At 46.3% G+C, this 26,896-nt stretch overlaps 7 protein-coding genes across 7 annotated transcripts; 6 read left to right on the top strand and 1 right to left on the bottom strand.

Annotated features, from left to right (window-relative positions):
* Positions 1-424: 424 nt before the first annotated feature.
* On the top strand, positions 425-1,790 carry LAESUDRAFT_761457 (uncharacterized protein; the record flags this gene model as incomplete). The annotated part of the gene is made up of 3 exons (XM_040912924.1): positions 425-652; positions 879-1,314; positions 1,600-1,790. 3 exons carry the CDS (start codon positions 425-427, stop codon positions 1,788-1,790), a joined length of 855 nt encoding a protein of 284 aa, XP_040761844.1.
* A 12,325-nt stretch (positions 1,791-14,115) lies between these two features.
* LAESUDRAFT_715813 (uncharacterized protein) lies at positions 14,116-14,698 on the bottom strand (the record flags this gene model as incomplete). Its single annotated transcript, XM_040907198.1, has 3 exons — positions 14,116-14,235; positions 14,294-14,384; positions 14,445-14,698. 3 exons carry the CDS (start codon positions 14,696-14,698, stop codon positions 14,116-14,118), a joined length of 465 nt encoding a protein of 154 aa, XP_040761843.1.
* A 1,856-nt stretch (positions 14,699-16,554) lies between these two features.
* LAESUDRAFT_715812 (uncharacterized protein) lies at positions 16,555-17,619 on the top strand (the record flags this gene model as incomplete). The annotated part of the gene is made up of 5 exons (XM_040907197.1): positions 16,555-16,679; positions 16,869-16,965; positions 17,096-17,252; positions 17,302-17,399; positions 17,515-17,619. 5 exons carry the CDS (start codon positions 16,555-16,557, stop codon positions 17,617-17,619), a joined length of 582 nt encoding a protein of 193 aa, XP_040761842.1.
* A 762-nt stretch (positions 17,620-18,381) lies between these two features.
* On the top strand, positions 18,382-18,903 carry LAESUDRAFT_715811 (uncharacterized protein; the record flags this gene model as incomplete). Its single annotated transcript, XM_040907196.1, has 1 exon — positions 18,382-18,903. The coding sequence occupies one exon, from the start codon at positions 18,382-18,384 to the stop codon at positions 18,901-18,903; it is 522 nt and encodes a 173-aa protein (XP_040761841.1).
* Positions 18,904-20,300: 1,397 nt separating this feature from the next.
* Positions 20,301-21,784, top strand: LAESUDRAFT_738039 (uncharacterized protein; the record flags this gene model as incomplete). Its single annotated transcript, XM_040910843.1, has 7 exons — positions 20,301-20,350; positions 20,563-20,665; positions 20,708-20,967; positions 21,010-21,133; positions 21,185-21,396; positions 21,423-21,585; positions 21,635-21,784. 7 exons carry the CDS (start codon positions 20,301-20,303, stop codon positions 21,782-21,784), a joined length of 1,062 nt encoding a protein of 353 aa, XP_040761840.1.
* A 2,294-nt stretch (positions 21,785-24,078) lies between these two features.
* On the top strand, positions 24,079-24,973 carry LAESUDRAFT_761452 (uncharacterized protein; the record flags this gene model as incomplete). Its single annotated transcript, XM_040912923.1, has 5 exons — positions 24,079-24,276; positions 24,333-24,473; positions 24,528-24,593; positions 24,652-24,801; positions 24,860-24,973. The coding sequence occupies 5 exons, from the start codon at positions 24,079-24,081 to the stop codon at positions 24,971-24,973; spliced, it is 669 nt and encodes a 222-aa protein (XP_040761839.1).
* Positions 24,974-25,734: 761 nt separating this feature from the next.
* LAESUDRAFT_761451 (uncharacterized protein) lies at positions 25,735-26,145 on the top strand (the record flags this gene model as incomplete). Its single annotated transcript, XM_040912922.1, has 1 exon — positions 25,735-26,145. One exon carries the CDS (start codon positions 25,735-25,737, stop codon positions 26,143-26,145), a length of 411 nt encoding a protein of 136 aa, XP_040761838.1.
* Positions 26,146-26,896: the final 751 nt, after the last annotated feature.

The raw sequence follows: 26,896 nt of genomic DNA, 5'->3' as shown, positions 1-26,896 counted from the left end.
GTTCCCAGGAGGAACCACAAGAAGTGAGCCTGCAGACCCCTGGAGAAGTCAGGCCACTTCTCAATCATCAGAACCGGAACCAGAACCTGCTGCCCCTGGTCCAGAACAACCCACAAGCAGCACACCAAAGGCGTCAGGAGTAGTCAGAAACTCCTCGCCTTCAGTATTACCAGAATTTGCCACTCCCTCCATGTGAGAATGGAATGGCATACTCTATGCCACTATTGAGGAAGCAGCAAATGCAGCCACACCACCCACAGTCTCAACAGACGTCAAGGACTGGGTGCTGAATGTGGTCTGCTCGTTCATCATGAGGGATGTAGTAGGCTCCTACGAGGCTCTACGTCAAAAAATGAATGAAAGACACAAACGAGTGGCTGCAAGCATAGAGGATGAGATACTGGCTCGCATCCATGTCAAAATAATGGCAGTAGAAACACAAGACCAGCTAAAAACTGCAAGAGCGCAAATCGGCACCCTCTCTGCCAATGCTGAAAGGCTCGCTCGAAGCAACACCACACTGGCAGCTGAAGCTCAAGCAATCTGCAAGGACTTCGAAGATTACAAGGTTGAAGTAAAGGGCCAGACAGATGCTCTTTATGCAAGCATGGTCGCCCTGAAGGAGGCTCAGGAAAAGACCACCACCTACATCGTTGGCTTAGAGTCTTGACTCAACAATGCCATCATTAATGCACCTTCACAAGGTATCCAACCACCAGCTGGCCAATCCACCCAATCACCCTGCAGAATTAAACTTCCAGACCCCCCCGAAGTATTCGGAAAGGAAATTGTCAGAGAACTTTGAAACATGGTTCATGAATCTCTAAATTTGGCTGGACTACAACAACTTCACTGACGATAAGAACAAAATTCGGCAGGCCAACGCACACCTGGAAGGAGGAGCTGCTTTATACATGAAAGAGTACGCAATCAAGCTCTCCTCCGGGCAACCCATTGGCACATGGGCAGAGTATACAAGGAAATTGGAAATGGCTTACAAAATGCTTGACCCTAAGCGCACCACCCAAGCACAACTAGATGTGCACTGTGCAATACATCACAAGACAATGATCACATTCGCAGAAAACTTCAGGGCCTACGCACCTGAATCAGGATATTCTGATGAAGACTTGATCGTCAAAATCAGTGAACAACGGTCATCGCACATACAAATGGTAATGTCAGTGACAGAGACACTAGATCCAGGCAAGATCCCCATGGATTGGATGGGTTATCTCGAATTCTGTCTAGAAATTGAGATCAAACATCTCCAGCAGCTCTCAGGCAGCAAGCCCACTGGACAAACAACTGGAAGTAAGGTGACCGCCCCCAAGAACCCTAATGCCATGGACACTAGCACACACATTGCTCACGAGCTCTCCTCAGAACAAGACAGATGGCTGGCAAATAAACTATGTTTATTTTGCGGAAAGCATGCCTATGAACGAGGAAAGCGATGTCCCTCCCCAAAACCAGAATATAAGGGAAAGCAGTTTCAGACACGACCTGCTCCAAGGCAAGGAAAAGGGAAGGCCAAAGTGATGAACATGTGACAAGTGGAAGAAGAAAGCAGTGTGGCATCATCATCTCAAATTGCAGCATTGGAACAAGCAATTGCTGCACTTCGTGGGATGAGTACCACCTCAACTACTCCACCCTCCAGCAAAGGCAAGGGCAAAGCGAAGGGCACAGATGCAGCATCAACGGCATCAGCATCCACGGTCAAGGACACCAATGCAAGAATCATCGAGATGGATAAATTCTCAGAGGATTTTCAGTACGAAGTGTAGACGAGTCTGGTACTACACTTCAGGACAATTGTATTAGTACCATGAGAACGAATGTACCTAGCGATCACCTATATATTGCATCCGCGGGTTTTTCTAAACATTCGATCGAATTGCCGATAAGATTCGTATCACGGGAAATTCAGACAATGGCACTATTAGATTCTGGAGCATTCTCTTGCTATATCGACAAAGCATTTGCTCAAAAACACGAGTTCACGATGACATCGCTGAAACGTGAAATCAGAATCTTCAATGCAGATGCCAGCCCTAATAAAGGTGGTGCAATTACTCATCGTGTAATCACAAGCATCTTAATTGGGGGGCACCGATCAACCGAGAGTTTGCTCATCACTAACCTCGGGCACATGTCAATAATCCTAGACATGAGATTCCTAGAAGAACATAACCCCCAAGTTGACTGGGAACACAGAGAGGTCACATTCTCAAGATGCAGACACACAATGAAGCAACAAGTTAGAGTAAGTGAAGAAGAAGTCAATCTTTTATCGCAACCTCGACTTGAGAATGAAGCAATTCTTCCTGACGTACACAAGGATGATGGGTGGGATCAGGAAGACAACTTCATTAACTGGATAGACTTGCAAGACCAGGACCTTCGTAACATGGTGCACGACATCCTTGGCATAAGCAAGAAGGTAAAGGAGCATTTGGTAGAACAGCCGGCAGAAGAGACACAGGACAAAGAATATTGGTCCAAGTTCATCCCTCCAGAATCTCATCAATTCGGAGATGTGTTCTCGAAGAAGAGCTCAGAAAGAATGCCGATGCATAAGCCCTACGATCATGCAATAGATCTTGTCCCAGACACGGCAACCCCGACACTGGCAAAAGTATACCCTATGTCTTTACGAGAGAAGAATTCGCTCGATGAATGGATTGATGGAGAGCTAGCTAAAGGCTACATTCAACCATCCAAATCTCCGTATGCCGCTCCGGTATTTTTCGTCAAGAAAAAGGATGGCTCTCTTAGACTAGTCCAAGACTACAGGGCATTAAACAGTGTCACTAAGAAGAACAAATTCCCACTCCCTCGAATCAATGATCTTATTGACGGACTCTCAAGGGCTAGTATATTCACTACACTAGACCTGAGATGGGGGTATGACAATGTACGCCTTCACAAGGGAGATGAGGAAAAAGCAGCATTCATTACCCATAGAGGATTATTTGAACCGACTGTGATGTACTTCGGATTCTGTAATGCCCCTAGCACTTTCCAGGCCATGATGAATGATGTCTTAGGTGATCTCATTTGCACTGGAAAGGTGGCAGTCTACATAGACAATATCATGATCTTTACAGATAACCAAGAAGAACACAATTGTCTAACCAAAGAAGTCCTGCAGCGACTCAGAGACAATGACTTATTCGTGAAACCAGAAAAGTGTCACTTTGCAACCACTTTTATCAAGTTTCTTGGACTCATAATCTCAAAAGGGTCGATACAGATGGACTCAGAGAAGGTCGACAGTGTTCTCAAGTGGCCAGTGCCCACCAAGGTAAAGCAAGTGCAAGCATTCCTTGGTCTGGCAAATTTCTACCGACGATTCATCAAGGATTTCGGATCGATGACCCGACCCTTGACTCTATTAACCCATAAGGACGCAACATGGAAATGGGAAGAACCTCAACAAAAGGCATTCGAGGCCCTCAAAACTGCCTTCACTTCTGCCCTGATTTTAGCACTCCCCAACGCAGTCTGTCTCTTTAGATTAGAGACGGATGCCTCGGACTTTGCACAGGCACGGTCCTTGAACAGTTGGGAGAAGATGAACTCTGGCATCCTGTCGCCTACTACTCCAAGTCACTCAATGAACATGAGCGAAACTATGAGATTTATGACAAGGAAATGCTAGCTATCATTCGGGCATTAGAAGAATATAGGCAATACTTTGAAGGACACCCGCACCCGATTGAGATATGGTCGGATCACCTTAATCTTACCTATTTCTGACAAGCTTAGACATTGATCAGATGACAAGCTCGATGGTCACTTTACCTTACCTGATTCAACTTCATTCTCTGTCACCGACCCGGCAAGACAATGATGCGTGCTGACCCTCTGTCCAGGAGGCCAGATCATGAGAAGGGGGTGAACAATGACAATTCCAGTCAGACCTTACTTCGACCCGAATACTTCGCCATCCATGCAATCTCAGCCACTCATGCCTCCGAAGTTGATGATGCTCAACTTCTAGAAAGAGTGAAGTCAGCACTAAAAGATGATGAAATGACCAAAGGTTACCAGCACCTACTAAAGACTGGCAAGTGAGAGTTTGGAAAGGACCTCCAAGAGTGGAACTTTGAGCATGGATTGCTGCTCAGAAGAGAAAAGGTCTATGTTCCAAAAAACTCTAAGCTACGGTACGAGCTGATCAAATTACATCACGACATTTCAACGGCCGGACACTCCGAATGATGGAAAATGCAAGAATTGATTAGCAGAAACTATTGGTGGCCAGGGCTCATCATTGATGTCAAGAAGTACGTCCAAGGCTGCGTCACCTGTCAGCAAAACAAGGCAATGAAACAGAAGCCTTACGGACTATTGCAACCTAATCCAATACCAGGAGGGCCATGAGAGGTAATCACATGTGATTTAATCACTCAGCTACCCCCGAGCCCAGACCAGAAGGAAGAAAAGAAGATGGCTATCTTAGTCGTCGTCAACAGATTCACCAAACATGCTCACTTCTATCCGGTGGATGACACTGTGACAGCATCTCAAGTCATGTCGATTTTCTACAATGAACTCTTCAAACTTCACGGAATACCTAGGCAGATCATATCTGATCGAGGAGCCCAATTCTCAGCCAAACTATTTCAAAAATTCTGCCAGAAACTTCACGTCAGATCGACAATGTCAACAGCGTATCACTCTGAAATGGATGAACAGACCGAACAAGTTAACCAAATTCTGGAACAATACTTACGCATGTACTGCAATTACCGACAAACTGACTGGGCCATGCTATTGCCCACAGCGGAATTTGCGTACAACAATCAAGCTTCAGAATCAACAGGTTTATCTCCATTTTTCATCGAGCATGGTCGACACCTCCGAATGGTGCCAGATATATTGGAAGGAGTACAGCATCCATCCCTGGAACACTTGTTTCATCAAGCACAGGAACAAGCTCGTGCCGCTTTGTCGTTAGCAGCAGAAAAAATAAAATGGTATTTCGATCTCAAGAAGCAAAATGTCCCTTTCAAAGTAAAAGATGAAGTGCTCATTCGAGGAAAGGACCTCCACGTTAAAGTCAAAAGCCAAAAGCTGGCGACTCAAAACTATGGACCATTCAAAATCCTTAAAAAGATCGGAGCTGTATCATTCAAACTGCAACTACCAGCGGACATGAAGATACATCCCGTGTTTCATGCTTCCAAACTGATTATGTTCCACCAAGACTCTATTCCAGGACGCAAACCCTCTCCCAATCCACCAATCATCATAGATGGAGAAGAGGAATGGGATGTGGAAACGATCTTAGACTCTAGAGTCAGGTACAACAAAACCCAGTATCTTGTAAAATGGTTGGACTACGACCACAGCGACAATACTTGAGAACCTTTGGAAAATCTCACCAACGTCAAAGACAAGGTGGAGGAATTGCACAAGACACACTCAGATGCTCTACGAGCAAAGCCACAAACGCGCAAAGGACACAAAATCGCCATGACCGACCACCTTGATGAATTCATGATCTTCTATTGCACACACCCCGATGCACGAGCATCCTACAAAGGATCTTCTGGCGCTGCTGGCTGGGATGTTAAATCTACACAGGATTTACAAATCCCCCCACAATCCAGAATGCTTGTAGGCACCAGGCTAGCGGTAGACTGCCCAAAATGGACCTATATCTGAGTAGCACCCCGCAGTGGGTTAGCTCTCAAAGGAATTGATGTCGCGGCAGGGATAATCGATCCAGATTACATAGGAGAAATAAAGATTCTACTGGTCAACACCACGACTGAACCTTTTGAAGTCAAGACAGGTGATCGTGTCGCACAACTCATATGCAAACGATATGCCCCAGGAATCATCTCTGAGGATGACAGTTCAGTGGTCTGTAGGACACAATGAGGTGCGCAAGGCTTTGGCTCATCAGGACGATGAACCTTGAGAAGGGGGTGATGTCACGGTTTTACCTGACAAGGTCAATAAAAGGAACATACATGTTGGAATGTATTATTTTTCGTCATTTCAAGTCAAACAAGTCACGTGACCTAATGGGAGATAAGATAACCGATCATCTCGTCACATGACCTCGGATCTCTTCCGGCATAGTTACGTGACACTGAGCTCCTTGGCATTGCATCATAAGGTGCAATCATCATGACACCATATTGCATGCTCAAGAGGAGCTTCGTCTCCACGGGATATTATTAGGCAACCAATCAGGATAATTGGGACAAGTCATATGATTGTAGCACCATCCAGTAGAATAGCGTGTGACCTGCTTATGTAGTACTGTACAGTAGCTAGACAATCATGTATATAAGGACCAGCAAGACGAGGAGAAGGCCTCAGTCTTATTCTCCTTTGTCCACCACTACCATCACAGAGGGGTCTTACCAGACACTCTCAGTGTGCTATACATCTATTTGCATTCTCTCATCTGTGATAGCGCCGCTTGCCTTGCCAGTAAGTCCTACTCTGCGACCAACAACCTCAGCCTCGTCAGTGTGCACGTCATATTGCCACAGCTCATCGCTGTTGGCTTTTACCCAGAGACCCTCAAGGGGACTCTTGTTTGGATTGTCTATCTTTGTCATCGGCATGCCGTGACAATGTACAACAAAGACAAAGGTATCATCACAGCCTTCTCAACTCTTCTGCAATGTCCGACATGACTGTTATGACTTCTCAAGGCCTCATGCCTCTATCTCCAACTTTGAGCAAACATTTGAGTCTACCACAACAGTCCATGCTCAGCTCACAGAACCTGAGCACCCACATCCAGTCTCCTCTCCTTCTCAACCTTCCATCAGACTACTCTTCACACTGATTTTGTGATGTGACCTATACTGTCTCCTCCTCCTGGTGATCCTCACTTCTATGCTGGCTGGCAGCATGGCATCTTTCATGACTTATGTCATCAGTGAGTCATTTAATGCATTCACCAACTTTTCCACCACTTCAAATTCTTTGCAAGCTATGAAAAAACAGGGCATAGGCATCACAGCACTGGAACTAGTCAGCTTGTCCTTTGATGCATTCACACTCAGCATCGTCACATCCAGTTTGAGGATATGGACTGGCGAGTGCAACCTGATGGCTGTGCATAAGCAAGTGTACACTGCAGTAACCCAGAAGGAAATGTATGGTTCAACACAAAGATGGGTTCTGAGGACCCTGTCACAACAACAGATGGAGACAGCCCTATCGGCACTGAAGGACTCATGATGATGTTCATCAGGTGTGCAGCTGTTTAAATGGCTGCCTTTTTCTATGTTTACACTTTATCGGAGAGACTGATGAAGTCTGAATGACATCAGCACTGGCATCTGGATTCATCATTCAATACATGACCTTGTGCATTACCTGCATTGTCCTCACCTTTGTGAAATCATGGTCACTCATGCTCATCATCCTCTCCTCACTAACAATCCTCATGTTCATCCAGGTGGTCTCGCAGATTTTTGCTGGGATATCTACCTCAGTGCTGAACACTCCGAAACTGTAAAGGCAGCCATGCTCATGGATTGTGTCATCACCTCAATTGTGACCGTGAAAGCATTCAATGCGGAGCCCCCATGAGCATGTTAAGGTTAGTGATGTGCTTGACATGATGCAGGCAGTGTCACAGTTTTGTAGTCGCATTTCTATTCAGGATGACACTACTGTAAACATGAACTTAGACCTTGTCACCAAGCCACCACCACAGCTATGATGTCATGAGATGGACATCTAAGCACCCAAGGATCTTATTGATTGTAGACCTTCAGACACATCATGTGACTTGTAGGAGCACCCACATAAGTGCCCACAGCACATGACCCTGGGATAGCACATGTTCACCAGCATCTCCTGTGTTCGGGACATAGGTACAGGACATCAAGGTAGTATTGATAAGTAGCTGGCACCCTATTGGCCATCGGACACACATAGCCCCAACAGAACTCCGTAGTGTCATGGACCCATTATTAAATCCATGACCAGCCAATGACCACATGTATATTACTGTAGTAAGTACATTGCTGTGGTTATGGTCTAGATTCATTATCAGATCTAGTTATGCATTTCCATCATATAGCTTGCTAGGACCCCAGTAGGTAAATCATAGTTAGATTGACCAGAGTCTAGCTCTACATGTATATATATGCCCCTGGTTGAGACTGGTGACCCCAGTCTTAATCATCTATTTCATGAGCCCTTATGGCCCTTATGCACCATCTTCCATCTGAGTCCCCTCAACAGTAGTGTCATTGATGCCTACTAGTCATATGAGTGCACCTCTGGCTGTATGGGGGCTGACCACCCTTTTATGTTTGGTTTCATGTCACCTTGCCTAATGAACCTCTCTACTGTCTGGTAGAGGTATAAAGGTCCTGAGCAAGGGTCACTAGCCTAAGTGGATGTCATCTGACATCCCACCTGTCTGTTGCCTGGCAGCAGGTCTAGTGCACTGTGACAGGCAGCAACAAAGGAATGCATCATCATGTGTGACATCACTGCAACGCGTGCATGGTTCATTATGATGACAATGTTTGTGCAAGGTTTCTGATTTGGCTCAAAACTCATGCATGATGGGAGCATCACGTGGGGCATGGTCATGTCTGTTTTCTTAGTGTGTTTGATCATGACAAACAAAATACAGATGTGCATTTCGCAGATTGTCAAGCTCAGCAAGGGTAAATTCTCCATGACTGCACTGCTCATACTTGCTGAGTTCGAGTCCACCCCACTGCTCAGTTATCTCAAATCAATGGTGCTCAAATGCAGCAGCAGCTGGCAAATGCACATTCACAAAATCATCGCAGAAAAGTGCCACGGTGACTTTGAGCTCGACAATGTTACCTTTATATACTCATTGCACCTGAGTATGTCAATGCTCAAGGATCTGTTCATTTTTCTTTCTTCAGATGAGATGTCATTCATCATCGGCAGCTCCAGCTCAGGAAAGTCAATCATCACTTGGCTCCTCCTGCACGTGCACATGCGGCACCCCAGATTGATCTGTTTTGATAATCAGAAAACAGCATAGTTGGATGAGGAGTGGATGCATTCACATATCATGGCTGTTTCACAGGATTGCATCTTACCATGACAGCAGGCCAGGGTTTGTCAAAATGGACCAATGATTGCTTGAGCATGCCAGACATATTGTGAACAATGTTGAGATACTCTCACACAATGGTGGGAGTAATTGCCTTCAAATGCATAGCTGGATCCTTATTGAATGGCATAATAGGAGAAGAAGGCTTGAAAGACCCTGTTAAAGAACCCATCATGAACTGCGCATAAAAGGCTGAGGTCACATGGATGGCAGCAAGAGTTTTGCTGAACTCATGCTTTGCCAGCTCAATGGAGGAGGCAGAAATGCTTGACACATGAGCTGGCTTGACAGCAGCAGTGACAGACGTGATGGCTGCCTGGTTCTGATCAAAGCACATTCATCAAAAGGTGATGGAGCACACATGCTCAAGGAACTTCATGTCACAATGATCAACCATGAGGTCTTCCACACATCTCATTAGAAGAGCATTACATGCATTGAAGTGAGCCTGGGAATTTCTAGCAAACTCTGCCTGATCTGGAGCATTAACAATTCCTATCATCTTGGCATGCAGCTCAGCAGAAGAATGGATGGAGCCAGCAGCTTCAGATGCCATGTGGAAGGCAGCAAGATCAATACGAGTGAGCACAGAGGTGAGCCATAGATTGAACTTCAGGCATGAGTCGAATATGCCACATGGCAGAACCCTCATTGGCCACTCACATAATGGCACCACTTTCCTGTAATTATTTAATTGAATGAACTACGACCATTCTTAGATAGTTGTCATGGCAAAGTCCAGAACCATTACTGGTTCTGACAATATGTTCACATGTAGGTATCTGAGGTCTCATAGTAGCACAGTGTTAGCGGCCCTGCCCTACATGTACATAAGCACCTATGAGGAAGCTGGGTACCCCCAGTTTCACTCACCTATTTCATGTGGCCTAACAGGTCATCACTCCCCTTTTGTGTGACATAAGGCTATAGGTCCTTTGAGCCCCTTTTTGGCAGGCTGCATGTCACTGCATGCCTTTTGGTCTAGCCCTTTGTGCCAGGACCCTATATTTGATTAGTGCAGGTCACTGAGCATGGCTAGTACCTTGCAGCCACTTTCTTGCCTTTTGGCAAGATTTATGATGTGCTGTGACACCTCCCAAATTATCTCTGGGCTGAAGCCTTCCACATGAGTGAATATCTGAAGTCGCTAGTTCCATCCACACTTCAAGGGGGCCATACTCCTTACAAACGCTGATATGGTTGCCTACCCAACATTGCTCATTTACGCATCTTCAGTTCGAAAGCATGGGTGAAGGTTGCCGATGACCTATGCGCTAAATTGGACCCCAAGTCTTGTCAATGCTGTCTTGTCAGTTACATCGATGATGTCAACTATCATCTCTGGGATCTGACAGTAGGTACTCGAGAGGTGATTGTGCAGTCTCGTGATGTTATTTTTGAAGAAAGTGCACCTCACTGAACTGTGAATGATTTGGCCCTCGAGTGACCTCTACCACTGGTGACAGCTCCTGTGTCCTCACCAGCGATGCCGCAGCAGTTCATACCTTTGCCACCAGCATTGCCTCTGACACTCCCTGAGATGCAGCAACCTGTTCTGCTGCGGTGATCGGGTAGGACTCCAGTGAAAAGCTGTGCATTGTGAGAGTCGAAGGAGGCTGTTCAGTGTGAGGATGAAGCTCAGGCACAAGGGGAGTCCTGGGCTAATGATGCACCTCATGCCACTAAAGCATACATCACCTTTATTGTATCTTCTGACATGCCGGTCAATCCTGACGAATTTATCTATGAGGGAGGGCTGTGCCCTAGTACATTCAAGCAGGCCATGACTGCTGCCAATAGCTGGCAGCCTGTGATGGAGAAGGAGATGTCAGGCTTGTAAAAAATCAGAGCATGGATATTAGTCTCACAAAAGGCTAACATGAATGTTGTTGGATGCAAGTGGGCATTCACCAGAAGTTTAACAAGGGTGGCAAGTGGAAACCAAAGGCTCACCTCATCGCAAAAGGCTTTCATCAGATCGTGGAGATAGATTATTTCAAGACGCATGCTTCCATCATGCACTTTGAATCTCTCTGAGTTATTTGCACACTGGCTGCCTACTGAGAAATGAAGATGGGTCAGGATGACATGGAGAAGGCATACCTGAATGCCTCATTATCTGAGAACATCTTCATGGAGCAACCTCCAGGCTAAGAAGATACAGAGCATCCTGACTGGGTGTGCACTTTGGATTGGGTGCTCTATGGAGTCATGCAGTCTGAGAATGAGTGGTGAAAAGATCTGGACTCCACCTACTCTGATCTCAGGTTCTCGTGTTCTTTGGCGGATGAATGTGTGTGTGCTCCGATTGACAATGACGGACTCTCCATTATGGCCACCTACACTGACGATGTGATGTCAGCCTCCGATAATGTTGTTATGGTGCATCATAAATGGCTGCAAGGTGCTAGCCATGCTCAGTGACCTGCACTAATCAAATATAGGGTCCTGCCACAAAGGGCTAGATCAAAAGGCATGCAGTGACATGCAGCCTGCCAAAAAGGGGCTCAAAGGACCTATAACCTTATATCACACAAAAGGGGAGTGATGGCCTGTTAGGCCACATGAAATAGGTGAATGAAACTGGGGGTACCCAGCTTCCTCGTAGGTGCTTATATACATGTAGGGCAGGGCCCCTGGCACTGTGCTACTGTGAGGCCTCAGATACCTACATGTGAACATATTGCCAGAATCAGTAATGGTTCTGAACTTCACCATGACAACTATCTAAGAATGGCCGTGGTTCGTTCAATGAGATAATTGCTACAAAGTGGTGCCACTATTGAGTGGCCAATAGGATTTCTGCCATATAGCCTATTTGAATACTGATGCTACCATTTGGTAGCCATGTAGTTGGTGCTGCTTCCCACTGTGTGGCAGTCCTAATCCTTTAGGCTAAACCTTTAGTCAGTCATGTGACTGGATGGCTGAATCATGGGCACTTGGTGATCATGTGGTAGACACAGTCACATCCGCAATGTATGTGATGATATTGTGCTGTTTGTCCAAATATCCACTTTGTTAGACCAAATATAAAGGTTGGTGCTCAATTAACCACTTGTGGTTGCCAAATAAGGACTTAGTGATGTGAAAATAACATTGTCATGTCAAATACTGTAACCAATGCTTCAGGTCTTGCACCTATGTCAGTTATTGTAGATGATCTTTTCCACACTGATGTTGTGGATTTTACTAATTGACCATACACTAATGTCAACATGTATGTGTCATTTTCATCTTTTATTGAGATTATCTTTAGATTATTTTGGCTAATCTCAGTCACAAGTGTCTCTGTGTTACTTCATTGCAAGGATTATCTATGATTATTCATGATTATCCCCAATCTCACACAATATAAGCATCTTGGTGGCACACCCTTGCAAGGATCATCCAGGATTATCTCCATTACACTTGATGATGTACTTATCTCACACTGTCTAAGGGGCTTATTCAGGATTATCCCCAATCTCACATAACATAAGCATTTTGGTGGCATACTCCTGCATGGATTATCCAGAATTATACTTGACAGTGTACTTATCTTTCACACACTGTCTAAGGGGCTTATCCAGAATTATCTCCAATCTCATAATAACATAAGCATCTTGGTGGTGGCAGGCATATCAAAACCCTTATGCTCATAATTAAGATCCTGAGTGGCAAAGTATGAGAATGAATGGGACCGAATATAGTTTGATACACATTCTATGTGACCTCTTAATTATTAGAACATCATTATAAAGAGTAGCCTGCTGTCTCACAAAACAAACTGTACATTTTTGAGTGTGACATGGTGTGACAAATAAAAGGTGACATGGTCACAGATGCCATGCAGCACCCTCAATCACATTATTTTTTTAGGCATTCAACCGCTCTACCTACAGCATTTCCTAATTAATGCATATATCATGTGATGCAGTCAGTTCACAATTCACAAAGCACAAACCTATTTTTTTACAATTTTGAGTGCTTTTTCTGGCTTTTTTCATCTATGATGATGGCTCTCAGTCAAAAGTCACTCCGCACTCAATGCAAATGCATCTACCAGGCTAAATAGATAACCCTTCATGCACAGTGCATTCTACTTATCTACATGCACCCCCATCTACATTTCCACACCCAGCACCACAAGCTGGCACTTTGCGAGTCAACTTTAGCACACTTCCTCGACCCAATAGCCATCAACCAGCAGCTTCTGTATCCCACATCAGCGCCCACAGTTGATCCTCCTTGTTCTCACCCTACTGCCTCATCGCCTCACTCCATGCTGCCCAGTCCATCCATGCCCTGCCCCTCCACAACCTCTATGCCTCTGTTGACCTGCCCCAGTTCTCAACCCTTCAGCCTCCATGCTTTTCACATGATGAGAAAAGAGATGTGGAATTAAGCACAGCTATTGCTGGCTGCCGAGCTGATTCTCAGCTTATCTGAGCTTCATAGAACTGGACTCTACTGTCTCAGAGAGACAGATAGAAAGATGTGAACCAGCTCAGTTGCTACTCATCAGGCCAGTGGTTTTAATGACAGTGACGGTGGCAGCAGCGGCAGCAGCGGCAGTGGTAGCAGAGTTGCTCTGAACTCCAGGGAGTTGTTTTGATTCATGCACATCGGGCAGTGCAGTCCATACACATGGGATTTCCAGCATCATACGATGAAGGCATATTAGGGAGCGGACGGCGATCTGATCATTCGCACATGCAGACATTATGTACGTGAAATTAGCATACTACAATGATTCTGTAGAGTATATGAATGGTGAGAGTTACCTGACAATGGTGGTATAATTTCAGCAGTGAAACACATTGATCAGAACAGCTTGGCCCCTACTTATGACCAGCACATTTACTTTCAGCAGCTCTGGTACAAGAGATATATTAGTACAACCGTCTCATTGTAGAAACCGCATCAGCTCACCTAGCGGTGGGCATCCCTCATTTCGTTTTACATGTCGAAGGCTTCACAGTGACAGTCTTGGACCTTGTCTGATGAGGCGAAATGGTGGCGGCTGTGGTAGGAACTAATTAGATGATATTGTTGTAGAAATCGGTCGACTTCCCTCTGTTTACAGTATGCGCCATGGCCTTTGCTGCTTTCTCTATGGCCCTCATGCTATGTTTTGTCTTGAGCCATTGGGCAACTTTCTGAGCATCTGTGGATTAGATGAGTGAGCAAATCATCTCCATCATATCCTGACATGACCATCATATGCCATGACTCCAATCTGTCAGGTTCGACCACTTTGTGCACTACAAGCTCCTCTGTCCATGGTTGCATGAACCATACTGGAATACTGACCCGATATAGTGTTTGCACGGTGCTGGGATTGGGCATAAATGTGCCCCGGACTCACAGAGGAATGATCCTCCACTGCTGCGTGCTTTCAAGATGAGGGCCGACTTGCCCGACATAGATTGCATATCCAGCAATTTCCAATGCAAGACACTGCACATGCGCAGCAACTGTGATGGCAGTAGTGCATGCTGCCAGAAGCTCATGCAGAAGATTGATGACATGGCACAGCATGATACAGGTACGGTAACCCGCTTGCTTCTGATGTTCACGCTTGGCATCGCCATCGCCAACCCTTTCGAATTGACAGATCATGGATGCAGCACCCACAGAAAGCCTCTCCACGAGCTGTCACTTGAGATGTCCGAAGTGGGTGATTCCACAGCCAGGGTCCAGTTGCCAATCTGTGACACGCAATGCTTGGTAAAGCACAAACATCATTCCTGCATCAGTAGATGGCTCAGTTGGAATGCACATGTGATGAGGAGTCATCATGTTGAATGTTTAAGGCCAGCGAGTGTATTTTTGCTGACCACAATGCCCATCCATTCAGACGCTAAGGTGCGTGATGGCAGGAACAGGGTATTGAGGAATCCACTTCACATTTGAGGTGGTGATGATGACGTCATTGTGAGCCAACCATTTGGTCATAAGCAATGCGTGGTTCCATGCAGGTGGTGCTCCCCTGTCTGTCAGAGGACCTTCAGCCATGTTACCCAAGGTCAACAACTTTCGATCTCACTTATTAGATTTGGAGTCATGACGAGCTTCGAGCTGTTCCACTCCTCTGAATTCACTGCATTGAACATGACGATGCAGAGTTTGAATCTATCTTGCATTACAAAATGTGATACATGATTGCCTTCCAGCCATTGCACGATGAGCTATCTATGGCACAGTATGTAGAAATATGCAACAAGACAGGCTCAGTTGCGTGGTGCACGAAGTACCCAGATTGTGGATCAATGGAGTTGGGCTGTTCCACTGAATGGAGAACGTGCCTTGATGAGCATGCCGTCGGAAGAATGCAAGAACATCTAGCAGGACAATAGTTGCAAGTTAGCCAGAATCGATCAACTCTATCGCAGGAACGAAACACATGCTGAGGTCCAACGTACGCGATAGACTAGCGTAGGAGGCACGTGAACTATGATCAGAAAAAGGGCTAGAAATGAGAAACAGGAACAGGCAGAACTTATGACGATGGGTGACCGATGGTGTGCATTACAGACTAGTGTACAAAGCACGTAAACTATGATTAAGAAAACTGTGCTAGGAACGAGGAATGGGTGGGACTTACAACGGTGAGTGGCAGATGGCACACCCGACACGTTCTATGAGGATGACTAAGTTGATAGGCTGCATGAGATCGGATTTACAAGAGAACAGAGAGAGAGTGTGAGAGTAAAGCAGACTGAAGGACAGAGAGTTGCTGAGAGGTCTTAACGTCTGATAGGAACTGGGCAGTGAGAGACAAGTGTCTCTTACGCACATGGTTGCACAGCAGTGTTCGAGTGACTTATGCTGCTTGTTCATGCACCTGCGAGCTTGGGTGAGGTCAGGGTCAGGGCATTCGGGATGATTGTCGAGTTGGAGAGCACAGGCGTCATCATCGAGGATGATGGGGAGGGGCGACAGTGATGAGCAGAGATAATCTGCGATAATCGTGCATGCAGCTAAGGTTCAATCAGTGTTTGAACTTACAGCACGTTCTGAGTGTCTGTCTTTGGTATATTTCCAATGCCTGTGGCTAAGTGGTGACTTGAATTTCAGTGTACAACTATTTTTCCTGAGCTATATTTTAGAACATATGTCAAAACGGGATTTGTGATTGTCATAAATGCATTTGTAACTGTTCATTTATGTTATGACACTAACTGTTACCTAATCTCATTGTTGGGGAAATACAATTTCTCCATTAGGCTAGGTCGCTGTAGTTGCCTGCATGCAGTCATGCCACAGCATGCCACCCCACTGATCATCACTGTCACCCCCCCACCATCCTCGACAATGACACCTGTGCTCTCTGACCTGACAACTGCCCCAAATGCCCTGACCCTGACCTCATTCAAGCTCGCAGGTGCACGAATGAGCAGCATAAGCCACTCGAATGTCGCTGCGCAACTGTGTGCATGAGAGACACTTGTCTCTCACTGCCCGATTTCTATCAGATGTCAAGACCTCTCGGCAACTCTCTGTCCTTCAGTCTGCTTTACTCTCACCCTCTCTCTCTGTTCTCTTGTAAATCCAATCTCACACAGCCTATCAACTTAGTCGTTCTCATAGAACATGTCAGGTGTGCCATCTGCCACTCACCGTCGTAAGTCCCACCCATTCCTCGTTCCTAGCATGGTTATCTTAATCATAGTTTATATGCTTCATACGCTAGTCTGTAACGTACGCCATCGGTCACCCACCATCATAAGTCTCACCCATTCCTCATTTCCAGCACAGTTTTTTGATCATGGCATGCTCACTTCTTCAGATCGAACAAGGAATATGTCTTTGAATATGGGCCCTCCTCTCTCTGTACCAGAGCATCATTCATTGACCTCCAAACACTGCAGCAATGTGGTGAAGTGGTCAGTCGAGCAGTCATCCCCCAAATGCCACAAGACACGTTATTCGGACACCGAAGCAGAGGTTATAGCGCTTGCGAGTCAACTTCAATGCAGGATCATATCCTTAGCTGGCACATTTGCCTTGCTACAGAGACTACCTGCCAATACTACTGAGGCTGAAGCTGTCGTTGAAAATTGGAAGGTGGCGTTAGAGGATGCTATCGATCGAAAAAGGCCATTGAGCAGGGCAGAAAAGCAGATTTTGGATCTACATATAGACATCCTGGACAATTACATGCCAGCATTCGGTAAATCTCCTATCTTCTCTGAACGTCTCAGTTCTAATGCACTTGACAGAAATTCCACTTTCAATTGCGAATGACAAATTTGACAAGTTCTCCAATCTATACAAACAGCTATTGAAGTCCATCCCTCCATCATCGGACTTTTCCAGGGTGAGCGTGTGGCCAACCATACAAGTCCTCAATGCAGGCATCTTGTATCTCTGTCCTATCAACCACATGGGTATTCCCATATGCACCCTTCATCATGTTTTCTGCCGTTTCTTAGTCCGACATCGGAAACCTCTTCTGCCACCATCAGCCCTCCCTAGCACTGATGCAGATCTCACGACTCGCACCATCCGTGTCACCATATTATAGTGCGATGAAATGAGACAATCATTTCTCACCGAGAATAAATGCTCAGACAGTTTTGACAGCTGTATTGATGAGCTGTTCCCTTCCCCTGTGCATAACGTCCCTTTTAATCCACCTTCGGACATCTCTGATTGCCTGGTGGATGCAGTGTGGTTTGGACATGACCATGTGCTGGTCTGCCTGCATGAGGACAAGTGTGAGGTGAGTGATACTAGCTATGATGCTTACATGCAAGTAGCGAGCTCCTACTATTTTGCAGTCAAAAGCTTGCGACATGGTGAATTACCCATGTTGGTCCGTTACATGAAGTGAGGAGCACCGATGTTTCTCCTATGCATGTTAGGTATCGTGATGTCCACTGCATATCTTCACTGGCATGTCTTAAAGATCAACAAATAGGATATCATCTGTTCATATCGGGCAGCTTTTTAGATGGAGAGCAAACCATGGTGGAACCATTAGGTTTATCGTGTATCATGCTAGCAGACAGCACCGGCAATTGGCAGCGTGAGCTTGCACAATTGCTGTATGCACTTGCTCAAGGGTTCTCCGAGCTTTATGAGTATGTTGTCTGTTACATACCGCTGTGGAATAATGTTTAATTTCTTCCTCCTATAGCCTGATTGAGTTGTGAATTGAGCCACCATCATTCTCTGTTGGCATCCCTCGAATCTACCCATTCTGCAGGTTGTATGCTGAGGACATGAGTGAGAGCACCCTCACCTTCAAAACACGTCTTGACACTCCTGTTCATGGTCAATTGCTGTTCCTGGCGATGATGTCTTCGACTTTTGGGCCAGAAAACTTGCAGATTCCTGTGGTTGTCAAGCTTGTCAATGGTCCCTATGGTGAAGAAGTACATCAACTATTGGCTCGCCATGGCCTTGCACCTACCCTATATGGGTGTGCACATTTCAAATGCACTCCCACTGCTTACATCATGGAGCATTTGAATGGTGATTGGGTGATGCTGTTCGATTTCTTACAGCGCGAATTATCCCGTCCATTCTATCCCACTATCCGGCACTCATTGGAGGATGTTGTGGGGTTGCTCAAGAATGAGGGTTTCATCCACGGTGACTTTAGATCGAGCAATGTCATGGTGCAGATACACGAGGGGAATGCGCAAATCAAGGTCATTGATTTTGATTGGGCAGGTAAACCTGGTCAGATATCCTATTCTGCAGTGCATAACATCACCATTGGCTTTCCTGGCAAGCCTTATGATTCAATCAGAGCCGAAGATGATCTCACACTCCTTGATTCGTGGTGGGAGAAGGAATGTCTGACAAGCATTTGATCTTACTCTGCTGTTCACGTCATATTCTGTATGGACATCGATACGGTTTTCTGCTCATGGTGTAATATATCATCCAGTTCTTGCGCAACTCTGAGAAGACAGTGTATCCTTCAGAGACAACCCTGAGACTAAATGAAACTGGGCATCGATCCCAGTTAGTGAGATTTGGCTGGGGGTCTCAGCCACCTGCCACCCGCCCTAACGTGTCGATGCATTGGGCCAGTGCCTGTGATGCGGGCACCACACACCAAGCACTGGATCCAAATATTTATTCAATGTAGTGGGCAGAATAGGGCGGAGACTTCTAAGTCCTTCCATCGCTCACCACCATTGGCACCATCACCTTCTCCATCACCCTCTCCATCGCCCTCAACTTGACATCAAGACTGAGTGCTCCAGTGACTATAAGGTCATCATCGATGCTCCAAGTACAATGTGCTCCCACTGGCAGATGCTAGCGGTCGATGCCGTTGCTCCACTCTTTCATCACCTCCACTCTCACCTCAAGCCATTGATGTCATCGCCTTCTCCATTGCCCTTGCTCGACATCAAGACTGGTGCTCCGATGACTATAAGGTCATCATTGATGCCCCAAGTATGACGTGCTCCTGCTGGCAGATGCTAGTGGTCGACGCCATCGTTTCACTCCTTTCATCGCCTCCGCCTGCTACTGATGATTGCCCCAGCACCCAACCAGTCAGAAGGCTGCTGTTAGTGTTCCAAGGGTGCTGTCCTCCTACTGACAATACTAGCAGTCAATGCCGCCATTGTCTTGCTGGTTCTTTCATCTGTGCCTCAGCAATAGTCCTCTCTGATGGTGTCTTTTCGTGAATTTCAATCGGTCAGTTTGCTCTTCCATTGCATGCGTTCTCTCAAACTCTCGCATTCATGTCATTCAGAGCCATTGACCAGCCTGCATGGTCAATCACTGTGTTGTCTCTATGGGTACACATTACTATGCGGGTTTAGGAATGGCTCAATATGTGGGTGTTCATCCGCTGCTCTCATTGGGTTTAACCGTCCAGCTGCTCACTCGACGTTTTCCAGTAAATTGATCAAATATGTCAGTGAAAGCACTGCCACTCTTCGGCAAGGTGTGGTCCTGATAGGTAGGCACCCTCATCTCTATTTACCCACACGGAGTCAGATTTTCCATCAGTCTTTCAGGTATGAACCCAGCCGATTATGCAAGATAGGACAGATATGCATTTTCCCCCTCATGAGTACATGATATTCAGTGAGAGATTGCTGCTCTGTTCAACTTACGAGCCTTAGCAGGAAGATTGTGGTTGGAAGGCCATCCAGTGTTTGAAAGCAAAACCACAGCATGAAGCGTTGACCCAAGACCCCTTACATACATATCCACGAAATCCAGCCGGAGAGCTCCATTGTCTCAGATGCTGCTGCTGTCAACTCAGCTGGTCGCGTTCACATCTCTCAGTCGAATGTGATCTCTATGGAGTCACCCAGAAAGCGTAAGAGGACAATGAATGCTGACTTTGAAGCAAAATTGTCTTGCCAGAAAGCTACAACTGCAGATGAAGTGGAGCCTTCAACATTGAGTACAGGAGCGACCAGCTCATGAAGCGTCAAGGTACCTTCCTTTCTATGATGATCACGCTGCTCATTTATATTGAATTTGTAGAACGGCATATCCAGAGTACTAGAACAGTGGAAGCCACACTTTAATGCCATCCTAGATGATCTACTGAACGCTGAACGGATTGAGGGGGTGTCAGGACTTTGCGCATGCAGTGCAAAAGTGAGTGTCAGATGCCATGACTGCTTTTGCAGCCCCGCTCAGTGTCCCAGGTGCATCATGGAAGATCATTGCAACCAGCCGTTCCATTGGCTGGATGTCTGGAATGGAGAATACCTGGAAAAACACAATTTGTTGACATTCGGCTTCATTTTTCACCTAGGTCATCACGGGAAGCCATGTCCTCATCTTTCATCCAGCGCAGCGCCGGCAAATTTCATTGTGACTCATACAAATGGCATTCATCACACTCGCATTCACTGGTGCCATTGCCCCAATGCTAAGCCCATAATGTCACAACTATTGTAGGGAGGCCTTTTTCCAGCCACAGTCGACCATTCTGAGAGCGTGTTCACCATTGCACTCCTCAAGCAGTGGGACCTTCATTATCTTACATCAAAAAAGAGTGCTTATGACTTTGTGGTGGCACTGTGGTGCATGACGAGCAATTGTGCATCGCAAAAGGTCAAGGTGCGTGTTTCAGCGAAATGACAGGTATTTTACACTCAGCCCGACTCACAGAATCGATATCGTGAATTCAACATCATAGCGCACATATGGCAACACCTCATGATGGTCAAGAGAAGTGAAGATCATCATGGACTCATGCTCCTCAATTACCCGGCACATTCATTAACTGTGCCATGTTTCACTTATCCTTGGCCGAGCATGAACATGCCTCCAGATTGGCAGAAGACACCAGCACATCTTGCGTATGTATCCTCGATCTCAGGGTTGTTCATTCACTGAACTATCATAGTTACATTCATGCATGTGAATTGGGTGGAGATGGCAATCATGGTCTGCAGAAGAAACATAAATGCGATGATCCTAATGATGTAAGCCTTGCGCCCAGCCAGGGATACTTTGTTGATGCACACAAGATGAAAGATTACATGGAAGACATTCAGTCGGAGCCCCCTGTAGGTTATGTATATCTGTGACCTGTTTAGCAGACCTGATGTGCCATAGCCCGAGACCTGCAGCAGTTTCAAGGTTGGACGAGCTCAGCACCCTGGAAAGTTCTGCAATCTTGAGGTGAGTGGTGTTGTTGCCGTGATCTGCATTCATCACGGGTGTTTCCATCCTGGTGCCATGGTAGATTTGCAGAAGGGTGAGTGATATGTCGCATGTAACCTTTGCCTTAGAGTGATGTTGACATCTGCTTCAGCTATGAACACATGGACTTCACGCTGACTTGAAGGCCTGAAGGAGCTCTTACATTTCTTTTTCACTTATGACGTGATCTGCATCTACACGGTTAACCTGGAGACTCAGTTTAGCAAACATTTTCTGCATCTGCTTCCTCTACTGAAGGACATCCAATTCCTGCTACCCAAGTTGCACATGCTCACCCACAAAGAGATCTGCCAGATAGTATTCGCTCTCTGTTATTCATGGGGAGTGGGACTAACACATGGCAAGAGCGTCAAACATCCTTAGGCAGAACACAACCAGGCCAGGCTCAGCACATGTGAGATGAGTGCAGAGCATCATCACGATGTGCTCGATGTGATCCATAACTTTTGAAACTGATAAAAGGTTGAAACGAAAGGTAAGAGTCCGTCGCTATTTCCTGACTCTTTCTTGATGCTCTGCATGCAGCCGCCTTTCTTGCACACAAGCTTCATGAAGTGTTCAGTTTACAGGACTCCAAATCTGCTCTGTTTGATGCACTTAATACCATTGTGGGGCTGGCAATGGTGGTTCTCTGATCGGCGATGGACACGAAGTTAATGCGGCATGTGCATGGGGTAGGCCAGAATAAAAGGGTGCAAAAGATGAATAGCATGTACTTGTTGGACGAATCCAAAGGTGTGATCATGTATATCATATCTGGTGCGAAACCTCATACAGTGAGCAGTATCAAGTGCAGGCAAGGTCTTTCGAAAATTAGCACAATTGGAAGTTCAGCCCAAAGACTATGCGACTAATGCCATGGCAGGAAAAGCTCCTCACAGCACATCCCATTTTCTCTAGATAGGCTTGCAGCTCAAGAAACGACAGTGTGCACAGATCATCATTATCTGGATATAGCCAACACTTACAGTTTTCCAGGTATGACTTACACATCAAGGTCACCCAATTTGCAGATGCATATCTTGAAGACGACATCATTGCCAGTGTCAACGCTGAGTGACGCTCACTCCACCATGACCTTGACAAGTGGTGGAAGCAGCAGGTGCTGTTCATGCCCAAGGTCGAGTTTCCTGAGGTGGACGAAGTTGCAGCTGAGGATGACGATGAAGCAGACAAGCAACCGGAAAATGAACCATTGGCTCTCCCATCCGATTTCACAGTGGGCGAGCGTGTATCATTAGGTTTGAAAACAATCACAGTTTTTGAATGGCAGATCTGACTGGATCGGGCATATGACTTACTTGACATAGTAAAGGAGGCATTGAATCATCAAGGCACATTCCTTGAAGACAAGCAGAAGCATTCTCAGGGACAAAAGGATAACATGCACTCACAAAAGATGATTCGCAATGCCGCCAATCATGTCAAGTCAATTGCCATGTTCTACAATTACAACAGGAATCATCTACTTTGACTTAGCAATGATGAGGGCATCGACACGTTAAATGCTATAGACCTCAGTAAAGATTTGATCAGCAAGAACTGGAGGACACCTCAATCATTAGGGAATAGCAAGGAGGTCCATTCATGGATCTGGACAGTGGTGCCGCCCATGTCATCCCAGTGCAAAGCCAATATTTGGAATACTGAAGGTGAGTTATGGATCTGATGCCTGTAGCCATAGCTGACCTTTGTACAGTTCAGCGAGTGCAGTGGTTCCGTGCCCACACTGAAAAAGAGCACGTCGATGAAGAAGTCAACAAGCTACATGCTGAATTCCATCGTAAAATCTTGGGTTTCAACAATATGGGGCGCTGTGGGAAGCAGTTGGTGAGAAGGGTGGGTCTACAGATGGAGCCTGAGCATACGTGATGAAGAAGGCAGCTATGTTTCGGCGCATGGCTGTAGAGTGTGCAAAGATGTTCGCGGAGAGCAGGTGAGATTCAGATGGAGAGAAACTAGACTACAGTAAGGTGAGATCAGTGTTTTGTCGTGCTGACTTTGATTTCCTCTGACACAAACATAGCATTGATGTACATATGGAAATTATGAACAGCTGGGTCACCCATTCCTACCCCACACATCCTCGGGTGCTTTCCTAGATAACTGACCTTAACATCTTTTGCCCTTGACTCATGCACTGCCTAACCACCACCCTCTTCACCTGCTGCGGCATGGACAGGGACAAGGACAACGATAACTGCAAGCCCATACAGAACATTTGTGAGTACCATCAAGTCGACTGCTAGTCTTACATGATATCTGACTTTCCAGACACTCCCCACTAGCGGCTCCAGACTGCGAAGATCCTGGCACTATGCTAGCTGCCTTAAGTTATGAGTATGCAGAGCTTCTCATTGGATGTGGATGGAGAGTATGTGGCGGTGCAGGATGGCACGGATGCAGTGTCTGTGTTGATCTCGAGATTGACGAGCATGAATATCACCCCGAGGGAGGAGCACAAGGTTGGCTCGGTCAGTGAATCCACCTTTGTGGTGAATGTGAAACCTGGTGAAGAACACAGTGATGCTGATGTGAGTGGTTTTTTACTGGTTCGTATTTTGTGATGATTTATTCCTACTGATCAAAGTTTACTGACTACATGTGTTGGTGGGTCCATGATGTTCCCTTGAATGCCTCCTCAGCAGACCTGCAAGAGGCATTTGTGCCCACTAGTGATGTGAAGGGCATTTGGGTCCCCTTCCAAGAGTTCCACAGCATCATTATTTTTGTATATTACGATATCTGCCACGTGACCTGGGTGTGCAGTCTCATTGCTAACCAGGCAATACCCAGACTGGAGGACATGCATCTCACTGTGAAATATGTGAGCACTGAGCAAATCGAGAGGGTAGGTTCTTTTAAACCTTTCACGCTCCCTGGTCGGCTGATACGAGCGATATGTGCAGGTCATTGGGAAGTCAGTGTTTGTAGATGAGATGGACGGAACACTTTATGTGTCTGTTGCAGACCACCACTTCCAGTCTGCTGTGCTGCAGAATGTCTTGGCTTCCTTCAGCAAGCTGATGTTGCACAAGGCTGTTGACTTGCAGGAACAAGTGTGTATTCTTGGAAGCCATTAATTTGGATGCATACTCAACTTTTTTCCTATCTCAGAATTTCCAGATTGAGTACTATGATGCGCGTGATGCAGCCAATGGGTACCACGCTCTTCACGATCACACTTTCCTTGGTGTCCATCTTCCGCTGTTGACAAAGAAGGATGCATAGACGATTCAGTCCTTCCCATGCTCCTCGCTTGAGGATCCATTCCAGCCCAGCAGCCCAGCCAGTCTGACCACTCAGAGGCTGCTGATGTTGCATGTTTGCATGTGGATATGTGTCAAAACTTGCAGCAGCAGGCAGACAGGGAGTTGCATTGCACCAAAGGTATGTGTAGGATTGCCCACTGGACATGGACAGGTTGTCTCAATCGTTTCATGAATGTAGTTCATCCATGTAGTGTCAGTGCGAGGAAGAATATGGGTGTGCCTAATGCTGTTCATAGGATCTGGAGGGAAAGGGAGTCACCTCAAGAGCATAGCAGGCGAGTGTCGAATGACTTATTTTTCGACGCTGTTGGCAAGGTACGATCCTTCGAATGCTCATTTTTATAGTTCTGACCAAAGTGCCCAGTAGGTATTGTGTCACCTCAGACTTCTTCCTGATCAAGGAGCATCAGCATAGGCTCCGATGACATCGTGAAGGCTCAGCAGTCTAGTTATGATGATGCAGAGACATCTGAAGAGTACCAGACTCAGGAAACCACGTATGCTTCTAGCTATGGTGGTTTGTCAACCTCTGTGTACTCTCTGCAGAAGTACTTGTATGCGCAGGCCATGCCCCATGCTCAGTACCCAGCATATGGTTCTGATGGACACATGAGTACCAAGGGTCAATGAGCATTCAGTGCTCCGGCAGCACCAACGGTTGAGTACTATCTGCTCCCCTCCCCACGAGTATTGCACCATCACTCGCAGGCTCTTTCCTTGATGCCGAAGAAGGGCTTCTCTTCAATGTATCAACATCAAGATGAGCAGATGGAATGGGGTCCCACTGAGGAGGACCCATTTGGGAGGTCAGCTTATAGTCCTGATGCACCTGTCCCCCAGTCGGCCACTTCGTACGGCAGCTCCTTGGAGCCCTCGCTGACTATCGGTGGTCACACATACTCAAGCAGATGTGAAAATGCAGATTCAGGCATTGTGGAGAAGAACCAGCTGAATATTGAGGCGATCGAGCAGGGGAAGGACATGCGGACGACGGTGATGATCAAGAACATGCTGAACAAGATGAGCAACAAGGAATTGAAGGCATTCATCGAAAAAGTGTGCCCGTGGTGGATCGACTTTTCGTACTTGCAGATGGACTTCAAGAATGGTGAGTCGGCTTTGCTGGTGTGAGTGATTTGGAGTGCTGATAAAGGTGCCTTCTCGCTATGTCCCGTTCACCATTTATATTCTCGCTTCCCTTACAAGCTCTCGTCGATCTCTACTGTATTCAAAATGGACTCGTCCATAGCCACCATCCATTTCTGCCTGATGTGCATCGAAGCTATAGCTAGTGTCTGCTTAGTGCTGCAGTTATCTTCTCTGCTCATTTACTCATACTGACTGCATGGTGTCATTGCATAGCCCAACAAAACCACCCACTTTTCATGCCATCTTCCCAATCTTCAGCTTGCCACCTCCAATTGTGGTGATGTTCCTCAGCGAGATTGATGTAGAAGAAGTCGCATGATTGGCAAAGTAAGATGAGCTGATGCCTTCACTATCCATATGTCTCATTCTGCCTGAGTCCACAGATATCAGATGATGTCACGTTTAGAATATCTGATGTGTTGCGACATCTCCATCGGCATCCAGTCCACCACTGAGCAGGTCTCTCGTGTGTCCAGAAATGGCCCACCACAACCCTCAAGCAACACTTGGTCAGCGAAGGCCACATTGGCCATGAGGAACTTCAGCTGGTGGCTCATCGGTGATCGTGTGACCGTTTACGCATCGATGCAGCCACTGACGATTATCCTGATTGCATTCGTGGTCCTGGCATACATCATACTGACTGGGCTGTTCTTCATGAGGCATGGCCACAGGAATAGTGAGGACCATCTGTGCATCTGTGTGGATATGGCTGGGTGTCTTTTCTTTACCT

Source organism: Laetiporus sulphureus (genome assembly GCF_001632365.1).
Source record: "Laetiporus sulphureus 93-53 unplaced genomic scaffold LAESUscaffold_35, whole genome shotgun sequence".
Classification (NCBI taxonomy): domain Eukaryota; kingdom Fungi; phylum Basidiomycota; class Agaricomycetes; order Polyporales; family Laetiporaceae; genus Laetiporus; species Laetiporus sulphureus.
This window is presented reverse-complemented; position numbering and strand designations above follow the sequence as displayed.